Source organism: Salarias fasciatus, chromosome 12 (genome assembly GCF_902148845.1).
Source record: "Salarias fasciatus chromosome 12, fSalaFa1.1, whole genome shotgun sequence".
Lineage (NCBI taxonomy): Eukaryota > Metazoa > Chordata > Actinopteri > Blenniiformes > Blenniidae > Salarias > Salarias fasciatus.
This window is the reverse complement of record NC_043756.1, coordinates 18,094,092-18,118,825: the sequence shown is the minus strand read 5'-3', so window position 1 is coordinate 18,118,825 and position 24,734 is coordinate 18,094,092. Positions and strand designations below refer to the sequence as shown.

General features: G+C 40.3%; 3 protein-coding genes across 3 annotated transcripts; 2 read left to right on the top strand and 1 right to left on the bottom strand.

The window, feature by feature from the left end:
• Positions 1 to 217: 217 nt before the first annotated feature.
• On the top strand, positions 218 to 7,267 carry rnf180a (ring finger protein 180a). The gene is made up of 4 exons (XM_030104228.1): positions 218 to 676; positions 3,845 to 4,127; positions 5,824 to 5,949; positions 7,060 to 7,267. Exons 1-4 carry the CDS (start codon positions 218 to 220, stop codon positions 7,263 to 7,265), a joined length of 1,074 nt encoding a protein of 357 aa, XP_029960088.1. The 3' UTR covers positions 7,266 to 7,267.
• A 2,610-nt stretch (positions 7,268 to 9,877) lies between these two features.
• Positions 9,878 to 17,029, top strand: rgs7bpa (regulator of G protein signaling 7 binding protein a). Its single transcript, XM_030104395.1, has 6 exons — positions 9,878 to 10,653; positions 11,538 to 11,704; positions 14,945 to 15,075; positions 15,322 to 15,466; positions 16,415 to 16,485; positions 16,585 to 17,029. The coding sequence occupies exons 1-6, from the start codon at positions 10,504 to 10,506 to the stop codon at positions 16,674 to 16,676; spliced, it is 756 nt and encodes a 251-aa protein (XP_029960255.1). The 5' UTR covers positions 9,878 to 10,503; the 3' UTR covers positions 16,677 to 17,029.
• Positions 17,030 to 18,359: 1,330 nt separating this feature from the next.
• On the bottom strand, positions 18,360 to 24,734 carry c7a (complement component 7a). Its single transcript, XM_030104393.1, has 18 exons — positions 24,647 to 24,734; positions 24,213 to 24,274; positions 24,020 to 24,098; positions 23,087 to 23,228; positions 22,855 to 22,999; positions 22,644 to 22,782; positions 22,419 to 22,562; positions 22,066 to 22,309; positions 21,407 to 21,520; positions 21,146 to 21,312; positions 20,802 to 21,030; positions 20,390 to 20,561; positions 20,209 to 20,296; positions 19,936 to 20,068; positions 19,660 to 19,848; positions 19,443 to 19,539; positions 19,145 to 19,329; positions 18,360 to 19,063 (listed from the first exon to the last, which is right to left on the bottom strand). Exons 1-18 carry the CDS (start codon positions 24,650 to 24,652, stop codon positions 18,879 to 18,881), a joined length of 2,520 nt encoding a protein of 839 aa, XP_029960253.1. The 5' UTR covers positions 24,653 to 24,734; the 3' UTR covers positions 18,360 to 18,878.

Genomic DNA, 24,734 nt, shown 5'->3' with positions numbered 1-24,734 from the left:
GGATGAGGAGAGACTGAATGTTGAACACATGGGAGGCAGAGAAAGAAGAAAACGGCAGCAAAAAAAGGAGCGATCTGTGACAAGTGGAGGTGGAAGCTGGGAAAGAGGAAATACTGAAAGTTTGACCAGCAGCACTTCTAACGTTCAGCTCATCGGAGAAGGGTCAAATGTCTCTCAGGGAGGACACACACGTCAAAGACCTCAGGCCATGAGCTCGATGTGGACCTCCACCTCCAACTCTCAGTCTGTTCGGCCTGCTGTCCAAGCCAGATCCACACCCCAGGTACCTGCAAAACGCTCCTCCAGACCAGCCGCCGGAGACCCACCACACCACTCATTCAGTTCAGTCAGAGAGCCTGATGCATTCTGGGCTGAGGTGCGGTCAGGAGCGGTAACTGGACGACCATCATATGGTCACATACCACCACCTATATTCTCTGAGGAAGAAGAGGAAGAGGAAGACGACGAAGAGGATGAGGAGAATGAAGACGGTGGCAACACAGGCCACAGCGGGGTGATGGAGGTGATGTGTCAAACCATGCCCTCGGCAGTCATGGCACCTTGTGCTGCTTTTGGAGAGAGAAGGTTGAGTAAAAGAGAGAAGAACAGGATCAAAAGCTTGAAGAGGAGACAGAGGAGAAGGGAGAAATGGAGGCAACAACAGGAAAGCAGACAGGTAAACGTTGGTGTCTTAATTTAATTTCTTGCCTTTTACAAAACTTTCTGCTGCAATCATATATTTATGTGTTTCAAGAAGAAAACCAAACTCATTGCTTTCTATGTGTATTACTTTCAAATGATGGTTTGAAAATGTCACTTGTTTATGAAGTATTGAAGTTTTTTCTTTAATATGTATTCACAAACAAACTTGTAGAACAATGTGGTCATGCCTGCAGACAAGTGGAACATTTGGTCGTCTAGCTATCTCATTTGCAGTGTCGTTGTGATAAATTAGGAAGAACGAGAGTCTACAGTGGGACAGATAGTGGCATTACAAACACCAGCGTTTTTTTCCATGTCTCATGAGTTGTGATCAGGCACTCAAGCTTCAAATTACTTTAATCGATCCACTTAGAAGTCTATTTATATTTAAAAATGGAACATTAATGCAAATTCTAAAACAGAATCGAGAGTGTGTGCTTGTGTGGAACAACACAAGCAAAGAAGTCAGACAGTTGCCCCACACTTCTATCTGTATTTATCTACAACTTTTAAAAGGCAGCATTTGACTACATGTGTATCTGTGTACATTCATTTCATTTCATGTGGACCCTGACTGTCGACAGTTGTATTAGAACCAAGCTCATTTCAATAGCCATTGTGTGTGCGGTTTAAAGTGGGGTTACATCTGAATTAGTTGCATGATGAGGCTTGGGCAGAGAGCCCTTCAAATCCAACCAGACAATAGAACAGATTCTCTTCTGATTGGCTGCTGCAGACCTGCAGTCACGTTGATAGACTGAAATTATTCTGTCTGATGTAACACAGAAAGATAAATAGAAATAGTTACTTCCACACTTTCAGAGAACATCATTTCCTCAATTATTTGCCCTGTCTTCTTACAGTGATGATATAAAGATATCCCTCACATGTCTTCACTGTAGTCAAAGGATTCATATTTATCTTCACCGATATAGTTCTATTATTACTTGGAGGCACCAGTGACACTAGTTTAAGGGCTGATCTGGGGGTGGAGTGGATGGCATAGCTCTACCAAACTTCACAGCCAAATGCTTTACATTTTTTTGTACACGATTAACAAAGTCACTACTAACACTGACAATGGCCAAGGTAGTAAATAAATCAATTTTACACTGATGTCAGCATGCACATCAAAAAAATGATATGATGGCCGACCACTGCCTCAGGCCTGGGCCCCTGCAGCTTCAGCTCCCTGAAGGACCACCAAAGGGCCTGAAACTGTGTTGTTTGCAAAGTTCACCTTCAAGTACTAGTAGCAGTGTTGAACTTTGAACAAAGTCTCTCCTGCTGCAGCTATTGATCGTCTTATCTAATTTAGAAAGAAAAAAAGGCTATTACTTTAAACTTTTATTTGCTTGCAGAGGGGTAATTTGTCAATATAAATGTCACAGTTACATTCATGTTCAGCTTAGGATACCTTATGTTCAACAATAGTTTTCACCTCCCCTATCTAAACTGTACCTAACATTTCTATAGCCATGTAACCTTGGGTCATTTTTGCTTTTGCAGTGTTTTACTGTACAATGTTGTGTGGTACTTTGTGCATCTGTTATACTTTAACCCAGACCACCGGAAACTACTAAATCATTAGTGATGGAGACAGCAGTTATAGACTTGTGCAGATTATGCCCCAGTTATGTTGAGTGCTATAATTGAAAAGCTAATGTGGCTATCTGAAGTTTTTTATGGATATTGTGCGCATCATCTCTATTGATATTGTAAAAATGCCAGTTTCTCTCAGGTTAATTGGGTGGGCTGCCCCGAACCTCATTGTTTTGGAGTGGACTTAGTTTGGAGTGGCAAATCAAAAAAATCAACCCAGTATTGACTTTGGTTAATATGAGTTAACTTTAGTTTGATCAATAGGTAATTGTGTATCCATTCACCACTGTAACCAAAACAAAGCTGCCATGTTACAGTGCATGTTGCAGAGGGAGAGCCTCAATGTTCGTGATTACACAGGAACTATGTGCTCTGTGTTCTCTCTTCTGTGTTAATGACACACCTTGGGAGGCAGGGCTGGTGTGACAGGGTAGTCCCTGGAGCTCCCCCTCAGTGAGAAAGTGGTAATTACTCTGGAAACACCCCCAGGCGTTTCCAGCTCTGGAGCTTTAGACACCAATCCTCAGGGGTTCGCCAACACCTGTCTGCGGAAGAGGTACAGGACATGAGAAGACCCAGATACTGTTCTCCGAATTAGCTTTGGTACATCCTCTCTTATGAATTATTGCTATGATAAGACATGGAAGCTGAGCATGGACTTAGGGAAATTAATGTAGAGGTGGAGGCGTAAGTTTTGTGCTGTAATTAAAGGTACCTAGAATTTTTAAAGAGCAAGATTGTCAAGTTCGTTAGTACCAAATGTTATTTCTTGTGTAAATGTGCACAACTCATGGTGTATGCTATATTGAACACCAACAATAGACTACAGTAGTATATCCAGGAATACAGTTCTCTGTATTTTCTGAAAAGTGAATGACATTTGAAAGAAGGGCAACACTGGGGTCACAGATCACTCTCTTTTTCTAACAAACAGTGTTTGTGCTTTACTGTGAGATGTGAGAAAATGTAGGTAGGCAGGTATTTCGCTGAACTCACACCTGACACCCTCATGTCCTCACACATATTATTGTGCTGATATGGTGGGCGTCAAGGAGGCTTACGCTCATCAAATACGGTGGAAAAGAGGAGAGGATTACAAACAAACCTGCTAAAGAAGAGACATGTTCACATATATTTATTGCCGGCTTGTCGGCTGTGCAAAGGTATCTCATGTTGATAATATTTGCTTTAAATCTCATATGTGAGGGGTCAGAACTGTTTGTTTGTCTCTTTGATACTGTTGTTTTATTTAGTGTAAGTTACTGATACACCTATGGAAGAAGGTCACTCCAAGTCGAAGTGACTAAATCAATCAAAATCATTTTCAGAACCTCAAAAACAAGACATTTCAGTACAACTACATGAACTCATAATTCAGTGCACAGATGCATGGATATTTTGTTATTATACGAAATGGAGTCCGAAAATTGCAAAAGATTGCTCACAAATGCATGGATGCTGACATCGGTTCCCAACAAACTGCTTGATGTGTCATTGCTCAGAAGTGCCTCTTCTACTTGTGCTTTCTCTCCACACCCAGAGTTCAACAGGAAACCCGTCAAGCAGCAGCAGCGGCAGCAGCAGCAGCAGCAGCAGCAGCAGCAGCAGCGGCAGCAGTGAGGACGAGGAGGCCCTGAGCAACAGGGACAAAGAGGGCTACATCTGCGCTGTGTGCTTGGACGTGTACTTTAGTCCCTACATGTGCCAACCCTGCAGCCACATTTTCTGTGAACCCTGTTTGAGGACCTTGGCTAAGAACAGCCCCACGAACACCCCGTGCCCCCTGTGCAGAACAATCATCACACATGTGTTCTTCCAAAAAGGTAAGATGATCAATGATTGATTATTTGTTTTATGTATTTGTTTTGTCTGTTGCTCGTCTATGCCACATCTGCCCAACCACTGGGTATTTCAATCAATGGGACTTTTTGAAATATTTTTCAAAAGATCAAATTTGAACTTAGTTAAATCTCAAAAGTTAAAAGAAAATTAGGTGAAGCGAAAAAATGAAACTCTATTTTTCATGATACTTGTCTTAAAAATATAAAAACCTCTCACTAGATTTCTGTAAGAGGTTTTACAATCTTGTTACTGTCCAGAAATGCAATGTTTTTCTTGCAACACAAGTTTTTCAATATGTCCCCATTGTGTCTCCTGTCACTGGTTTTATGGTTACTATGAGTAAATATAGTGTCTCATTCATTCATATTTTAGCAGCTTGTCAAAACAAACTAAGAAATCTGGATATTCTGTGCTGTATCTGATAGTTAAAGGTGCTCTCTCCAAATCAAACGAATAAAAGCATCATAGTTTCTTTGATTTTGTGAGTTTTTCGCTCAAGTGTAATGCTTTATCATTTACACACACATTAATAATCTTCCACATGTAGTGCCTATTAGAGTGTGCTGCTCTAATCTTGCTATAATCATATTTTTCATGATTGTTTTTAACTCACCCCTAGTTTAAAGAAACTGAAAGAAATTAGGAAATCACTATTAGTTACATGATGAAGGCCGAAACATGTTCCACCAGACTTTGAGTGCATCCTGGATTGTTCACTGCCTGAGAGAAAGAGAGCACTGCGTTTTAAAATCACACAAAACTGACCAGAGAGAACAATAAATTCACATTTTATTACAACAGTGTGCTGCACTGTGGTGTGTTGGTTTACACTCTTGACTATCTGCCACACTGAGTTGGATAAAGCGGTACACAACATGAACAAATGGATGTAACAATAGAGTAACCTAAGCTCGCACACACTTAATTTTTCTGTTATTTCTTGCTTTTGTTCATTGTGACACAGATGACATCTGAGCTGCAGATTGTTGGGAGGGCCCAGCTGTAGATGTCCCACTGGGAGCACAGTAGATCTTTAGCTGAGCTCTGACCAGATGAGTCACCCACACAGAGAAGACAGAAACAAACACAACCCCAACACTTGCCCTGTTGTGCTTCCAGAAAGGAAGACCATTTCTATACATTGAAAAGTGTACAATAATGCAATAAGAACAGTCCATTTGTGGTGTTTTATTTTTCTAAAATGTATTCTTTTTAACACTATCACTCAATTTTGCTATTTTGCAGATGCACAACTTCTTGTTTTAAACTGACAAAAGCTTTTTAATGTAACCTCATGATGATTGCAAACTGATTGCGTACAAAGTGGTCTGATTCGGACACATTTATGAATAAGTAATGATCCTCTGTGATTCACGCTGACCTGCTTGGAGATGTATGCGACAAGAAGTGAGCGGCTGGGATGTGATGGTTATGAGGACTGTAGAAATACTGAGGGCCCTTGTTAATGATTAGATGACAAGATTAGATTCTTGTGTTGATTACCAAAGCCAAGGTCACTCTAATGCAGAACAAGGAGAAAAATGGGCACACCAAGTGACTGTTTTTGAATACACTCAGCAAATCAAACCCTTTCTGTCCAGCCCATTAAGAGGTGAATATATGAGTAACGTGTTCACTTCACATGAGATTACGTTTGTGTCTTTGTCTTTCTTACAGAGCTGAACCAGACGGCAAGGACATTCTTCCCAAAGGAATATCTTTCCAGGAAACAGAACTTCCAGAAGGCGAGTTGTGCGAAGTGGCCTCTCCCTAGCTGCAGAAAACTCTTCCACATCTTTGGAGGCAAGTTTTTAATTCCCCGTTTGTGGGATCAGTGCTAAGACGAACATCCAGCTGCTCAGAAAACACACATGTTTTGGCTAAAGTGCTGCACTGTTTTTTCTCTTGTGGCAGACTGAGAAAAGAATATCTACCACCCATGTATCTGAAAGCATCAAGAGGTTTCAAAAAATATTAACATCTGCACCATGATCACGAACATCTCCGGAGATAAACCTGCAATTTGGTCTATTCTGAAATCAATCCAAATCACCAGCAGCTTTCCACACTCTAAAATGCAAATCACAGTCAATCTGCACGCCGAGGTGTTTGGCTTCACTGCCGACAAAGCAATGTTATATTAATATAACACAGTCTTTCAGTTTTGTTGTAAACTGAAGAGAAATGCAGGATCCTGCACATATAAAGCTGTTTTCTATTTGCTGTGTAATTCATGGATAAAAAGCTGAGATTAATAATCCCACCCACCCAAAACATGCCACACTATTCACAAAGCGATTTCATCTGTCTTACTTTTTTTCTTGAGCAACATTTCCTCTCCTTTCAGCAGAGTATGTGTGTTAGTGGGTAGTGGTTAGCACTCTCAGTGTGATTATCCCAGCTTCTAGTCCGGGTTTGGCTCAGTGATATGTCTGATGTTTTCTCAAACTGGTGTGGGTTTGTTTTCTAAGTACTCCAATTTCCTGTCACAGTGACGTTAATTGCTGTCTTTAAACTGCCCATGTGTGTGAGTCTGTTTTTTTGTTTTCCCTGTGATTGACCAAGTGTACCTTCAATCATTCTTAACCCAGATTTCAATTACTATAAGGTGGATAACTCAAGATTCAGTAGCTATACAGTCCAATACAATCTGTGTGTTCATTGCAATAAAACACAATGTGTGTATTGTACATGCCTTCTTGAGTCAGTAAGCCCCCCAGAAATCTCTGAAGCATGATAATAGATCTTTTTCACATCCTCCATCACATTTTGCAATGGTACATATGTCAATGTAGTCCAGAGTTCGTCACACCCATTTAAATTAGGCAGAAAGAGTCACATATTTCAGTGATTTTATTGAAACCTGGCTACATCGATCAGAACAATAAAAAGTGGATTTGTCATTCCAACCAGGCTTCCAGAGGCAGTCCAGCCCCATTGCTCGACGCCAGTTCCCCCACGGAGGAGGCTACCGGCTGGATGCCATCGACTTCGAGGATGACTCTCGAGGCTGGCGATTTGACATGGACATGGTTATCATCTACATTTACTCAGTCAACTGGGTCATCGGCTTCTTTATTTTCTGCTTTCTTTGTTATCTCTTCTTCCCTTCATTCTGAGAGTCCTGCTAACGACGACTGTGAGAACCAGGAGGGAAATGCTGGAGAGTACAGTTAGGAATGGACAGTCAATAAGAGGGCAGGAAAATGCACCTATATAGTGGAAAACTAAGCTGTGGGGTTTTATGAGAAGCTCGCGAGTGAATTCCAAGCAGGTGGGATGGCACGGTGGAGGGAAAACAAAAGTGTGCCAGCTTGTTGTTTCTCATTAATAAATCATTGAAATGGGAAAAATCACGTTGGGGGATGTTTGGGAATCTAATGTTCTGTTCTCTGCTCAGATGATTGCACGTGTAATATGGACTGCACAAAGCATCCAGTTCCTATATGGACAGGAGCTGATATCCCAGCTTTTAGGTTGTAGTGGTTTAATTTCAGCATTATCTCATTATTGTTCAATAATTCTTAGATGTTTTGGCCAGCTGGACTGCTCCCAGTCAGAAAATTGCTCCTTACAGATTATTTTCCTGGAAACGTCATGGAAAAAAAAAACACTTTCAGCGGAAGCTACTGGCTACTTGAGCTGTTGAAGGACCAGCTCAAACGTATGGTGGAAAACTCAATTAAAACTACCCAACTGGCAAAAGAAAAACTGAGCAATGTCTTACTTTGTGTCAGTGTGCATGAAAACCCCAAATTAAATACTGTATTTTGAACCCAGATCACAAAGTATTGCATTTCATAGTCACGCTGCAATATAGAAGAAATTTTTAGAAAATTCTAACCTGGGTGAAGGAAAAGCAACTAATGAAGCTTTCTGTGTTCACGTTGATATTAAAGTGTCCCCGTAATGACGGACTTGTTTAACAAAGGCAGCTGGACACTCTATCAGAACTGAGCTGAAGAAGCCTTTTGGATAAAAAGTGAAATATATTAAAAACTTTCACAAAGTCCATTAATATTTAATCACTGACATGCAATGCACAAAATAAAATCCCTTTCTGGCATGCTTTCAATATTTTCAGATGTTTTCATGAAAGCTGTATCCCATTTTTCCATATAGTTATCAATAATACCTTCTGTATTGTTAGTTTTAAACTGATAAATTATGTTTTTAGAAGGTTATATGTTTTGTTCCTAAATGGCCTTTTTTAAGTAAATTGTATTTTATATCTAATAAAGCTCACACATATGCATGCAGGTCTGTGCATGTGGGTTTTAAATCAATAAAAAAAATCTGCCCTAATCCACTTGTGTGCTCCGGTTAACCATGTTCCTGCTATTTATGAGATTTTTTTTATGATAAGGAGCTAATTATGAGCACACATGCTTTACAAAAATTGCAAAACAGGAATAATTTTAAGTGCTTGAATCATGTTACTATCAGAAGTTTCTCATTTGCCTCACTTTCTCATTAGACTGTTAATAATTAGTAAATTATTTGTATATTATCTTTAAGCACAATTCCTCTCTTTGCTGTTGCACTGACTGGACTAAGCTCGGTTAGATAAAGTGAGTTTCCAGTTTGGCAGTGACCTCTGTCCATAACAACAACAGGTTCTTCTGTCAGAGTTTCCATGATGAGAGTTGCAAGGTCGCAGTCAAAAAGCAGCAAGTGGAAATTGTATTAAGCTACTCAGAAAGTCAGAAGCACCTCAGTTGATTTATAAAGTCTTTATTTGTAGGCAAGTGACAATATCCAGAATATTACCCTTATAATTTTATATTTTTGTAAAGCATACATTTTATATCTTTAAAAATGTATGTGTATTATTGTTATTCTACAGATGCTTTCAGTTTTAGTTGTCCAGCTCAGTCAGTCAGTCTTATCCAGCCCAGGGCTGCAGGGAGTTCGAGCCAATCATAGCGGTCTGTATGTGAAATCAGCTTACGCTCTTGAAAGATCACCAATCTGTCACATATTAACACAGAGAGACACAGTCATTCATATCATTCACAAACACATTCATGGGAAAAATTAGAGTCAACGGCAAACCTCAAACATGTTTTGTACCTGAAGAACACTGAACTTATAGGAGAACATCAAAAAGGCGAATAACAAACCTCGACTCACACCTGGTATATTCAGATCTTTATTGGTTAAAAAATGAGTTTTCTATCATTTAATGTTGGGAGGTACAATGATCTGTTTTTCCAAGGAACTGGAGGGTAGAGGTAGCAAGGTGTTTTGACCCCCTGGCCTGCTTTATTTTCACCTGTGGCTGAGAGACACTAATATCATTAGAAAAATAATGTCTATGATCCTGAAATTAACCTCTCAAACCCTTAAACTCTAACCATAACAACCTACATGAAAATATAGCCATATGGCAACAGGCTGAGCTAAAACTTGTTTGAAATGTGCCCACCTTTTGGGCAATACTTCATGTCAACTAGTTCATCGGCACCTTAGGGCGGGGGTCTAGGTGGATGAGTCCTATTAGTATTCCCATCCTTTGAGTGCAGCAGTGTTTCCAGCCACAGAGCCACGTCAGGCCTGTGCACTGCCTCTCCACTGCCTCTCCAAGGTTAGAGACAGGCCCGCCCGTCCAGCTCCTACAAACACACTCTGCGTCCCAATCCAAACCGAGATACTAAAGTTTTTTTTTTTCTTTCTTTCTTTTTTTTCAACACCAGGATTTTTTTATTTTTTTTATTTTTTTTCCCTTCTGACTCTTAAAGTGGAGGTGTGGACTCGGGAAGCCGTCACTGTGAACTGTGTACAGCTTTATTTCCCATCCATAGGTGGTGGTACATCTAAAGATCGTTATCGGCCGTCTTATTGGTACTTAATGGGAACGCGCAGTCACAAGAAATGGGCGCATCTGGAGAGCATCCGTGAGTGCGATCGCTTCCTCTTGACATCGGTGCGTCAAGAGAGACACCTCGGCTAGCTGGAGTCCAGGGTTGGGTGTGAAGTCTTCACTGTGCACCGTGTGCTGCTGGAGTGAAGGTGACTTGCGCCCCGTCGCAGTCAAGGCAATGCGGAGAGGAGTCACGGGCGCTCATCCGGTACTTTTCCTGCGCTCTCAGGCTCGTCTGGGAAAATATCTGCTCCCTCTTCCACATTAGAGGGAAAGAAAACGGGAGAGACAGACGGAGGAGCACGAGTAATCGAGGTGCAGCTCAGCCAGTATAGTTGGCGAAGGTGAAGTGAGCGTAAACAGAGGAGAGAATAAGGTGAACAGTAGCTGAGGTGCAGGGCGGTGAGGCAGGAAGAGAGAAAGTGGTGGAGTTTGGAGGGGGATAACACCAAACCGTTCTGTCCTAGAGCTGTTTTAATAGTGGATGTGTATGCATGAGTTCTGCATCGAATGGGCGCAAAAACCGCCCCAGATCCGCCGGGAACATCTTCCAGATCGGCAAGCCTCCTTACCGAGACCCACAGAGGAGGGAGAGCACCGAAAGTACCCGCAAAGCCCAGCGCGCTGTGGCCGACTGCAGAATGGTAGGTTTGCGGCACGTCAATGCCTGCATGGTGCCTCTGATAAGGAGTGCTGCATGTTATGATCCCAACCTTTCTTTGTTCTAGGACTATCGACTATCCCGTGCATGCGGAGGGTGCACGGACGGCAGCTGTTAATAGCTGCAAAAAAAAAAAAAAAAAGAAAAAAAAAAGACTAACCCGGTCTGGCAGCCTAAAAATAGCAATATGCATTTGCATTGCTTTGTCGGCAGTGAAGCCAAACACCTCGGCGTGCAGATTGACTGTGATTTGCATTTTAGAGTGTGGAAAGCTGCTGGTGATTTGGATTGATTTCAGAATAGACCGAATTGCAGGTTTATCTCCGGAGATGTTCGTGATCATGGTGCAGATGTCCTGTGTTTTGACTCTGTCAGGAATGATATAGCCTGTTTCACCCTTTCATACATCACTGATCGACATGGAACCTCGCTGTTCGTTTAGGACTACGGCAGGATGCAGGAGTTACAGACAACCAGCAAGAAAAAAAAAATACTTGTGCTCCCAAAAACAGAAGCTTGTGCAGACAAGCAATTTCAATTAACCTTCCAATCACTTCATTAACCGTGCACCCCGCTTTGTTTAAAAGCGCTCAGATATAATTGTGACTGCATACGTGCAAGACTGCAGTTTTTCCACACTGCTGTTACTGATGCATGCCATCATGCACATGCACAAGACACATTATTTGTCCCCTGTGCAGAGAAAAGTAAGGTTGGGTATGATAAGGTGACGAGCCAGTCTGAGGACAGGAACTCTGCGGCAGTCACCTGCACACAGGCAAACTTATGTGTTCAATTTGTGTTACAAGTTAATTTTGGAGCTGACCGATTTGTAAGTGACTTGATCTCATTTTTTTTTTTTAACAGATCGTCCAAGAATTCAATACGCTAGTGGCTCTGTACCGTGAGCTGGTCATCTCCATTGGAGAAATTACCGTGGACTGTCCTTCCTTACGGGCCGAAATGCTGAAGACCCGAACTAAAGGCTGCGAGATGGCCCGAGCGGCGCACCACAGTCTCTCCCTGATATCTGGGTGAGTTGGCACAGGCGCTGTCCATGGTGCTGAAAAAGCTCTCCCGCACTAACCCGCACCCAAACGGGCCGCTGTGCAACACTGCAGCGCCCCAGGTTGCAAAGTGGCTAATTTTACCACAGTAAATCTCTCATTTGCATAAGTACCTCAGTTTTAGCCTCTTCTATGGCTTTGTGAGCCCACTTCTTTTACTCCTCAAAGAAAGCATCCAAGTTTTAAAGTGGGACAAAAGCGTGTGTAGAGAAAGAAAATATGGACTGTGTGATCAGCTTTTTTTTTTTTTTTTGAATCATAACCTATCTAATTTACAAGTTTTGCTTTGAGAGCTTTGCCAGGAAGCAGTAACAACAACTGTAAATGATAATTTGCCATTAGCTGAGCCTAAAGCAGTAATGCACCAAGTGGAATGGAAGTGCAGGGCATCCCAGGATGAATATCTGAGATAAAAGTATCAATAATGTGCAGCAAATGGCGCTTTTTCTGCTTGTAATGCATTGTGAGAGTGACTGTGTTTGTGTTTGTGTGCATGCCTGTGTGTGCTTGTGTTGTGTCTCTGTTATGGTCATTTAAGCATTTAGATAGTCACAAGCTTTTCAGCAAAGCATAATTTTTTTTTCTTTTTCCTTGAGTAGGAGTGTGTTATAATCCAGGCATTTTTTTGTTTTTAGTTTATAAAAAATGATTTAAAGATGAAACAATTGATGTTAAGTATCTATATTTGAACTTATTGAGTCATCACAGTGAATATTTCAGTACTGAAATTTCCTTACAAGTCAGTTGTTAGTGATTATAGACCTCTGTTTCTTTGACTGAAACTTAGAATTGCTGTTGACTTAGCCTGTAACATCCATTCTGAATATTAGTCTGCTTTCAAGGTCAAAGAGAGGATTTGGAATTTGAAATTGTCAAGATGTCATCTTCCCCTATACCAGCAAAATTACTTAAATTACAATTGGATGGACTGAAACAAGGAGAGAGGAAGGTTTGGAGGATATCCGCTGGTCCTTATCACAACTAAGGTGGTGTTCGAACTTTAACAGAATTAGATTTATGATCGGTGCATGTGCAAAGGTGGGAAAAATACTGAAAGTTTGCTCTCAGTTACTACTGTATTTAAATTAATTTCACTTATTCCATACATTTGCTTAAACTAAATGTTTAATAATGCACATTCAAACAAATAATATATAAAAATGCTCATTGATTTGTATATGTTGACATGGACCAGAAATTCCCTTTTTAAAGATTAAACTTACTGACTAGAAAAATACACATGAGAAGTTTTGAATTTTATTTAAAGCTGTGGGATAAATCAGGAGCAACTACTGATTTTCAAAGCTGATCACATAGTGTGGATTATATGACTAAAATGGAATGCTTGACAAAAATATATAAAAATACAAATACCTTAAAACACTACCTGGTAGTCTATTGATATTTAAGTCTTTCAACTGCTACCTACCTTTCAATGTTCCTTCTACTGGCATACACATATTTACAAACACAACAACACGTCATCTTAGACATTTTTCAATTCTTTGAATGCACTTAGAGTAAAAAACACTCAACCATACCCTTTTTTTAAGGACTATGTGCTCAGCTCTGGAACCTTTTTCTTGACTCAATAATTGCTCCTTTCGCTGCAGCCTATTAACAATGCATATCCTTCACTGTTTGTTACATGCATGACAAAATCTTTCCATTTAACATATGGAGACTTGTAGCTGCATGTGCAAGCGTGACACTTACCATTATAGCCTGTGAGCTCCTCTACCCCAGGCTTCCTGTCACGTGGATGAATGAGTCACACAATAATTTAAAAGGAGCAGAATTTATTTTTTTTCATCAACAGCCTTTTAAGAGCCTATTACTTAAGTAGTTGGATAAATAATGAAGTCCAATGCAGAATATTTTTGTCCTGTACTTGTCCTATTTTAGTACATGGCTCTTAATCACACAGAGAGTTACATTTACACCTGTCTCCTCAAGAGACTGAGTGCTTTTATAGTATTGAATATCCTGCTGCATTTAAATGGAAACATTGCAGCTGCTTCAGACACAACTGAAAGTTCTGGCTGATAACAACATCGATGTCATTGTGATAATCACCCTCAGCATATAGTGTATATTCTAAACCTCTGTCTCTAAAAGCTTTCCAGGCCATTCCAGTGTCTGAACTCACAAGCGGGGATGCAGAGTTTGAATTGGAATGGTGTAGATCATCCTCTAAACTGAAATAAAGCCTGCATGTCTGAAAGATGTGAGGCCTCTCTGACGTGTTACAGGAATGTGGATAAGCAGCTGTGCTTTAGCAACAGCACTGTGAAAGACAAGACGAGAATAGTGACCAGAGGCTTGCTTTTGCAGGAGGGGAATCCAACAGCAAGGGTTTGTGGGAGAAACATTTGTACCACGTGCAAGTTTCACGCCTTCCATTGTTGTCAAATGACACATCACACCTGCTGAATGTCACCTGCTGTGGTTTCCTGCTGAACAGCAGATTATTATAGATGTGGGGCTAAAGTACTGTTTCATGAATGCTGCTATTCAGAGCTGATTGATCAAAAACTGAGTTAATGTTTTTAGGCATGAACATCTGTGTTTTAAAACACACAAAAAAAATCAATATAATTAGATTTTTACTATTTATTTATTTATTTATTTATTTATTTATTTATTTATTGTTTTCAATTTTTTACTACATGCAGTAAATCACTCACGGGCTGACTACGCTAATCTCCAAAATACCCCAAACTGTTTGTTCAACATTTGATAAAAGAAGGATAATTTTGCTAACTTCTAGCATTTGAGCATTAAAGAAATTGCAAGTAATATGTAGTTATTACACTCTTATACATATTGGTTTTGTAAACTTGATATTACCACACCCAGTTAGAACTTTACTCTTATATGACAAATAGGTCTCATTGCGTTAGAAGCACTTGTCATAATTTGACTTTTTGTTACTTATTGTAGGGTTTTATGGCTAAATGATCAAAGTTGTCAATCCCTGATCGAAGTCTTCAAGCGGAGCTGATGACAGCTTACTTAGAAGACACAAACACACTAAGTCACTGCAGCACTTAACAAAGAGGATTCCAACACAAATGATTTTTCCATTCCTATGCAGTAAATTGCGTTTTTTTTTTTTTTTATCAAAACTACAGTTTGCAATCTTTGGGAATCTTATTTATTGATTAGATTTGTTTTCTTCTCAATGTTCATGACCTGTCATCTCAGGCCAGAGGACGGGGAGATTCACCCTGAGATCTGCAGGCTCTTCATCCAGCTGCAGTGCTGTCTAGAGATGTACATCACCGAGATGCTCAAATCCGTCTGCTTGCTGGGATCCCTGCAGCTCCACAGGAAAGGTTAATCCACTGTTAACCCTTTGGGGAGTGCACATTCAGCATGCTTTGTCTGATTCTGTTATTTGAGCTACACTACCTTGACAATATTACGAGTCTGATCAATAAACCATTAAATATGAACACATCTGAATGTGTGCTTTTTTGTCTGTGAAATTAAATTAAAAAAAATGTATTTAGAATTCTCTCTCATGTTTACATATGTCTTGCAATGGCACATTTTAAAGTTCCTCCCTCTGTGCACTTCAGGTAAGGACTCATGCGGCCCGTCTGGGGCCGACAGTAAAACTGAAGAGAGCTCTGACATCCCCATCCTGGAGGACACCTCTTCCTCCCCCACCGACTGTCCGCAGCTCTGCTGGCTGGTGGCCACTGACATAGAAAACATAGAAAAGTAGGTGGACAAAGTGCACATTGTGTTGAAGCAAGTGTTTATAATAGTGTCAGACATTTGACGTGATCATCATTTTTCAAAAGGAAACAAAACGTTGTACGAGCTTCTTCGTTTTTGTGGCTTTACAGTCAGATTTTACAAGATAAAAATATCTTTTTTATCATTCTTTCATAAAAAAACAATTAAATAAAATATTCAAATGTATTTATGAAACTTAAACAGTGATCACACATAAATGACCCTATCATCATGTCACATTTTGTTAGAACTGTAAACAATCATTTGCACATTCCCAAGTTTACATTTTTTCTTGTCATATAAAACACTCTGCAGATACAAAATGACAATTTTTTTTTTTCTCAGAACTGACAGAACTTTGTGTTCAACAGAGCTTTGGTACAATGCATGCTTTGAGACCGAAAACTTATTGAACTGTATCTGGCTCATGAGTCGAGTTTTGACCTTGTGGGGAATCATGGTTGTAAAAAATCCAATAAAGCCTTCAGTGCAAGTCACAAAAACTCACTGTGGCGACCTCTGCTGACCCAGCTGAATAGACTCGACTGCTGACAAAAAGTAATGTGTTGTAATTTAGAAGTTTGTTTTTCCCAATCTGTTTCTTATTTGTAACCACTGACAACCAAATTCATATTTTTTTAAAAAAAAATGTGTTTAGTTGTTAGAATCATTGGATGACTTGTTAGTTTTCTTTTCATCTTGGATTAAATGAAACACACAATACATGTTTAGACATTTGATGTTACTACAAAAACAGGTAACAATGCATTTATGTAAGTTCATTAAATTAGTTTTTATTCACATTTTAGTACAATATAGGATCCATTATGAATACCTAAGTAGGTTAAGTGTCTACAAATAGTGTGCTTGCATGCGATCATGGTAGAAACTTAAGTGACACTCTATAAAAGCCCTCCTGTCTGTCTGCAGGGATATGAGGGAGATGAAGAACCTTCTCAGTAAACTCAGGGAGACAATGCCTTTACCACTGAAGAACCAAGGTAAGAGACCAAATGTTCCCACCTCCCATTTGCACAAACAGGAGCTCCTGTAGCGCCACATATGACTTATCCGCGGTGTCCGTGTGTTCCTGTGCCCAGATGACAGCAGTTTGCTGAACCTGACTCCCTACCCGCTTGTCCGACAGAGGAAGAGGCGGTTCTTCGGGCTCTGTTGCCTGGTTACCAGCTAGGTGCCCGCCTTGGTGGGTCAGAGGCGGCAACAAAGACACCATTTCCCACTGTCCTTCACCACTTGTGTCTCCCACCAATCTATTACTGCCATTTTCCAATAAATTGTCTCTTTCTCTTTTTTTTAAAGGCTGCCCATTTTCTATTTTTATTTTGTAATACAAAGAATTGTAACTGCAGTGTAATGAAAACAAAAGTCATGAACATATATTTTAAAGATATTTTGCAACAGATTTGCCGTTTTTTGGTAAACGAAATCAGATATCTGCTTGTCTAATGTAAAAGAGAATGCAAGGTCATCAGAAACTGTGTCAATGTTCACAAGGCTGTGTGAATGTAATGAGGTTTCATGTTTTGTTTTTTGAAAAAGGGAATATTAATGTCTGTTTTGTCAGAAATAATGTGGTAACTTATGACCAGGTTCCTTTCAAATATCTGAGGTTGGCGCTTGCAAAGGCAAAGTGACACCTTGGTTTGACTAAGCTGAAATGACTGGCTTGTGCAGATTAAGTTTGTTGTGTATTACAGTCTTTGTTTTCTGTTTCTTGCTGTTTTCCTTCTTAATGTACTTAATTTAGTCTTCCATAAACCAAGAACCTGTACCCAACTTTAACTTCCCAGCTTCAAAATGGAATATATGATACAATACTCAAAAGAAAACTTCTTTGCACACAATATCTATCTATGAATCAAGACATTAGACTTGTATATACACATACTCTTTACGCAATGCTCTCTGAATTATTTTCAAAGTTGGAGATGGTTAGTCAAGAATCAGTCAGTTTGCATTAAGCAGAGCTCTCTACTGTTTGTGAGGCAGCCGTTTCAACAGAGAGCCTCTAGTATGGTTCTTGCTTTTTAAGGATAGTGATCAGTGTTTATGGCATGGTGAAGGTACAGTAGTCAATGCTGATATAGGTCATTTTACATTGTTAATAAAACTTTTGTTATTGAAACTTACCCACCAGACTTTGTGGTTGTCTTTCTTGCAGTACACAAAAGTGTCCACTGGGAGGAGACAAACGCCCAGTAGAGAGAAAACTGATTTTGTTTTAGTCTATGGGTGATCACCATCTTCAAATTCGGTTCTAGCTTATATTAAATCAACAACAGTGGTTGTGAAGTAGTGTCTGTTTCTGTGTGCTTGCCCTGTGATGGACCGGCGACCTCTCCAAGATGTACCTACCTTTACCCATAGTCAGCTGGGATTGGTTCTAATGACCTTTGACCCAGAATTTGATAAAGCAGTGTGGAAGATGGAGAGTTGAATATTATCATAGGGCTGCATTTCACTGGTTCACACTGTCGCCTCACAGTAACAAGAGTTTGAGGCTGTGTGTGTGTGCAACATGTTAAATTGTGCAACACATCTGCTGACAATAATCATTTCGATGTGTGATGAAATCCTTGATGTCCTCACACTATGTGGTAAGCACACACACACAATGAGAGGGCAACAAACCAGAGGTAAAAACACCAGGGGTATTTTTGCTTGGGACGCTAATTGCTGTCTCTCACAGAACACACAGAACATCTTTTGGAATGCACCATCGCAATCCAAATAACACATTTTCAAACGTGATCCCTGAGACCAGTTTTTTCTGGTATGATGTGAAAACCTCAAAGAGACACAAAAGCAACTACAAGTCAATTGACATTGGTCTATATCATTCATAGTGCCTAATTAAACGGGAGCTATTACTTCACATTATTCATTTGAAAGAAACATTATATAAAGAAAACTTATCGCGACTTGTGTTCTGCTATTTATTTGTCTTTTTTATACATTTTGGTTTTCTTTGTACAGATACAAAACGAGTTTATGAAGTGTGTAAAGAAGTCAACAAAAGTTATTCTACAGAAAGATAAAAGAAATAGTTGGATACTGATACATAGGTGCAACCAAAAAAATTGAATGTTATTGAATTGAATTGTTTTGTCAGGTATTTTATGTGAAGAACAAACAAAAAAGTTTTAGGTGTTTTCAAAATTTGATGATAATTATTATGATTGAAGTTCTTTTGTTTTTACGACTTATTGGTTAAAACCATGTCAAATAAATCACAAACGGCTTAAAAAGTAATTTTGTGTAACAAATTTGAAATATTAACTTTTAGATTGTATTCTCTTTCTTTAGATGCACCCGTATTAGGAGAACATTGTGAAGTCTGTGAAGTCTGTTGGTGGATGGACCATCTGAATCCTCAGGAAGCGCAGGGCAGGATCCCCACAATTGCCACCTTTTCTCCTTTACACTGCCGAAGCCCCGCTTCACATTCACTCATGGTCTGATTGGCAGCATTGCCATCCTCCCCAACACGGACACACACGTCTAATCTGGGACTCGAGCAATCTGCAGCATCCTTACAGCGGCACTCATTAGTTCCATCTGCAAGAGAAAGAGGTAAAAGCTCAGGATGAACAGCGACAAATAAAAAACAACATACTTTATTGTAACGTATTTTCCTACCATCACAGGTCTCCCACATGTGACAGTCTGCGCAGCTTGCTATGATTCGCTGGGGCCACGTGCAGGCGCTGTCCTCTGCGATGATGTAGTTCTTACCCAAACACTGCAGTGCATGCATTTTGCATGCACTCACAACAAATGATTTTCCACTTGCAGGATCTTTGGCACAGAACTGCACAGAGGAACTGATCACAAAAGAAATGCATTTAAATAAATAAATTCATCTCCAAACACAATAACCAAAAGTACAAGAATAGTAATCAAATCAGCTAATTGGTGACTGAATGAGGAAACAAACCTGCACTCAAAAGGCATTTTGCAAAAACATTGTCCTCTAGATGACTTTTCCCACGGTTTACATTCAGCCGAGGCAGATTTGAACTTTGCGGTTCTTACTGTGGGATATGAATATACCAGTCTTTAATTTTTGTTGCAGATTTTAAATCACGAATGAGAAGAATAACTAAAATCTCACATCATTGTCTCATCTGCATGAGCCTTGAAAGGAAGTTTACCTTGGCTGCATGTGACATCTGCTGGGTCCGGTGAAAAATGCAGACTGGGATCACAGATACTGATTGCTTCCCCCTGCAGCTCTCTACCCTCTGGGCAGGAAAAGGTAACAGACTCTCCTATTCCATAATTCTGCTTTGAAGGAGTGACTATGACGCCGTCGGCGAGGGACTCAATTGTGCACCTTGAAACTAAAGCAGGGAATAAAACGTGTCACACAAAGCAGCCACATAACTCAGTGTGATGAGGAATACTCTCCTTTGGCTGTAAGAACTCACCTGTGCACAGGCCAGGGCTGGCAGACCAGGTTAGATCTGAGGTGCATTCAATGATGGTTTGACCGGTTAGATAGAATTCATTAGTGCAGGTGTACTCAACTTTGTTCCCCACATAATAAGCATCCTTCGGATCCTACGATGACGTGATAAAAAAGAAACAAACAAAAGATTTAGTTTACCAAATGACATAACTTATGCATATAAGAGTGAATAAAACTTGCATCTAACAAGAAATAACACTGTTTCAATGCTATTGCCAGTTTTGCTTTTTACCAGAATGTAGCCATTGATCAAAGTAGGTGGGGGTCCACACTTGGGAGTTTCTGGAAGACTGTGGTCAAAGCACTGAGGCTCCATAGTTCTGGAAAAACAGCATGTGTGAAACTTCCTCTCAACTTCCCATGACAAAAATCACACCAAACACATGCACGGTAAAGCTTAGGCCTGTTCTGACTGCAGGTATTGCAGTTCCTGGTCTTCACAGTCAGATGTCTCAGTAGATTCTCCAATACAGAATTGTCCTCCGTTCTGTGGGGTCGGATTAGAACAGGATCGACTTCGTGACCTCCGACCCCTGGAACACGATGACCATCCAGACCAGCAGGACCAGCGACCGTCAATCACACCTTCAATGAGCAGAAAGAAGAAAAAAAATAACAATGAAAAGACAGGATCATTTCACCGATGAAGCTTTCAGTTTGAGCTTTTGAACATCCAGACTGCTGATAGTACTGATGGTGAACGTCTTTCTAATCATCCATTAAATCAAAACCGTGATCCCTCCCAAGCAGCCGGGTGGTTGAGACTCTTTCATAAAGCTTCACCAAACAGGACTTCTTACCTGTAAAAAGCAGTATCAGACCTACCCTGCTGACCTCCCGCCTCAGATCCCTGCTCACAGGCCAGTCCTGACGTGTTGGGCTTGCAGATGCACTTGCACTCCTGTCGATTCATGACAGCGATGCCATTGTTCCTGCAGGGCCGGCAGTGACAGGGGTCGTTCTCAGAGGAGTACTGGTCGATGGCTCTGCGCAGGTACAGCTTCTTCACTCCAGCACACTGAACCTCCTTCACCAGCTCTGACAACGGGCGCAGCTGGTGAATTTGAAGAGAACTTTCAAGACTGTGTCATCTGATGAGGATGAGATGCTGAGGTACATTCTGCTCATGTTATTGTGCAGATAAAAGAGATCATTTTATTTCTCCTAACCTTTTGCTTTATGATCTGTGGAAACGACCTAACAGAATCAGCCCAGTTGGAGTACATTTCCCAGTTTTTGTCGTGATCACTGAGCTGCATGGTCTTCAGAGCAGCGATATGTGAGATCCCTCCTCCTTCCACATCTACTTTGATCACTCTGTTTGTGCTTAGACGAGCTATTTCCCCCCCAAAAAATGTTTGGAGAGGTTATGACTGATGCAAAGACTCAACAGGTGCTGCTTGATATGTAAAATAACATCCATTACATACAACTGGGCGAAGTTCTGTGACCTTCACTCTTTCTGCAATCCACATGGGTGATGGGGAATATTAGAAACCAGCGTTTGGTCCGGACACATTCATTAGACTGGTGACTTTCTGAGACTTGAGAACAAAGGAAAAAGAAAAGTCAGAGCCAGAAACAAATGTCAGAAGTGAGGCAGCATTTTCAATTTACCGTGATGTGCTAATCGATACAGTTCCTATTACTGGATATTTAATATGTCAAATACCATGTGTGTTTATTTTGTTAAGACTCAGTTATTCTTAAATTAAACCTGCAAAAATACCCAGACAGGTCACAGAGTCATACATCTTTCCAACACAGAAAAAAAACTGAAAGAGGCTGCTGGGCTGCTTTCGCCACACAAATCACACCACTGCAAATCTCTGATGATTCAGAGAGATCTATTTTTCTGAAATCAGATTCATTTTCTATTCAGAAACACAACTAAAATCAGTTGGTGTGTTGTATTAAACATGCTTCAGTTGGTATTAAACTATAAATGTTGACATGCAACAGCTCAAATACATTTTTTAAAGTCATGTAGAAAAAGTGTAACAGACAAATAAATGATATTGAAGATGCAACCACGTCCATTTACAGAATCAGAGCCTCTTCGGTGGTCATTGCCGATAAAAATCCTCACCCGTCATTCGTTCACTTTCCTCATCCAGAGTGGTGATGACTTTGAAGGAGCCTCCAAGGCTTCCCTCAGACAGGTAGTGTGTTCCAAACCTTTCTAAAACTCTCCGGTAGGCTGAGTAGTCGTAGACCGATGGAAGCTTGATGAGCGCCTTCCAGAGCTCCTCAGATACTGGCAGGTATCGAGGAGAGTTACTCTGGAACTGAGCTACCTCGATGTCATTGTTCAATACCAGAAGCCTCTGGGTCTACAGTGGAAGGAAAACACACTGATATCACTTTGTTTTGAGATTTTCCATTACAAAAAAAGATATCTGATTGAAAACCGAAGCCACAGAAATCACATTTTTCACACACCTGAGTTCTGTCGTGGCTCTGATGGAAGTCATAGTTACTGAATCCTGTGGTGGTCCCAGACACCGTCTCCCTGTTGACAATATCTTTAGCATAGTGCCATTCACTGGTGAACATCTCGTCGCTGAAGTCGTTCTGAGCTTTCACCTGAAGACCACAAGAAAGTGAGAAAATGTTTTAAAGCGGGATAGGTTAAAAAAAAAAAGGAGGAAAGAAATGATCACCAACCAAAAAGTTGAACTGGGTGGTACTGAGGGGCAAACGGTACATGTTGTTGTGCACGCCGCTGAAGATGCGGCGACACTGGCCCCCGAAGCTCTTCGTATTGATCACAGTGGCTCTCCTCTGGCCAGTCACCACATCAAACCTAGAGAAACAATAAAACATCTCCAAAGTCCAGACACACACGTCTGCCGATGTGAGCAGAATAAGTTCTCACCCGAGTCCAACAAGTTCAATGTTTGGTGGAGGAACTGATCCAGTGCAAACAATGTATTTCTGTACTCGACAGTCTACTTCATCCTGCATGTCACCCTCACAGTCCTGATCTCCATTACACACCAGAGACGGGCTAATACACTTTCCTGGGGGGGGAAAAAGACATACACACACGAGGTATTGCTTAATAGACTCGATATAACCACGGAGGAGAAGACGGTTGAGTTTCTAACCTGACAGACAGCGGAACCAGCTTCCACAACCTTCTTCCAAAGGACAGCCTCGGGTGGTCTCACAGGACCTGGTCTCACTGTGCCCCCCACCACAGCGGCTCCCACCAAACTGAGCAAAGACAGCCATGGCTCGGGTTCTAGTCTGTGACACATTACATCTCTGTCAGCTTGAAACAATATGGAGCCGTTCTTATTGCATGCTGCTGTTACTTTGTAAGAATCAATTATCGGAATAAAACATGATGTCCACATTCCATGCACACCATTCAAATGGAAACACACTGCAGGACTGAGGACATGAGGCCAAACTGCCCTGAAAGAGGTCAACATGCTCAACATGTGAAACTGTAGAACCCAGAGGAAAACCGATTTATTTAGGGAGAACATGCAAACTCCATACAGAAAGGACGTGCCTATGTATTCGTGACACTATTATTATTCAAAATTAAACATTGAAATAATACATGATGAAAGTATACAAAATAATAGCTTTTTGGACCTCAAACCCAACCTGAATCTATTCTAATAATTCATGAGCTTTTTTATTTATATTAAAAGACAGTGCAGCATTTCTACATGCTGCTGCTTCTTTTTTTTAATCTTATCTTATGTGGAGTCAACACTCCTCAATCACATTCAATTAATAATTACTAAATTACAAGTTCAATCCAAACCAATCCAATCCAATTTGAGAAGATAAATTTGACCTGTAAATACCGCCTTTCACATTGTTCCCACTAATGATCTTGTTGAGTGTCGATTTAGAAAATTTCGTTTAAGATTTTTTTCACAAAAATGCTTTGTTTCATCACCATAATATTTTTCAAATACAAATGCAACACTTTCATAAATAATTTTTGCTTGTCATTTTGAATAAATAAATAAATAAATAAATAAATAAATAAATAAATAAATAAAATGCTGTCACTTGACTTGTGATTTGGTGCAGCCATCACACTCAGACCAAGCACCATACGGCCCCCACTGGCAATGAATTCTTTGCTCACAAAACCTTGAGAAGAAAATTCCAATCAGGAAGAATTGAAGAACATCAAGAAAATGTAAAAACAAATTCAGACAACAAATACTATCTATGGATTTAAAGCAGTGAAGCAAACGGATTTACCCTGTGGTGATGAACAAGGAAAACAGCCATGGTAGGACTGTTTTTCTAAGTTGTATGTTGTCCTGACAAGAGAACACATTGTTAGAGAGAGGGAGAGAAAGAGAGAGAGAGAGAGAGAGTCAATGGTGTTGGTGTGTTTTGCATGTATTAATGATGCATGTATGTTTGTTGCATATGTGGATGCAAATGCATGTACAAAGGCTCCATATGCAGCAGACACATGGAACATCTCCATATGCAACATAGACATGTACAACATCCACGTATGCAGCAAACATAAGAAACAACACTTGGCAAAACAGCACAGGCATCAACCAAACACACATTGTAACAACACAGACCAACAACATGCACACTTATTACATTAAAACTGCTTATTTACTACACAAATGGAACCTCATGGATAAATGTGTTAATTTATTTTCTGTACTTGCCTTCATGTTGAGAGAAGCGCTGAAGAACAACAATCAGACTGTGGCGCAGAAAACATTCCCGGAAAAATTGTGTGTGTGTGTGTGTGTG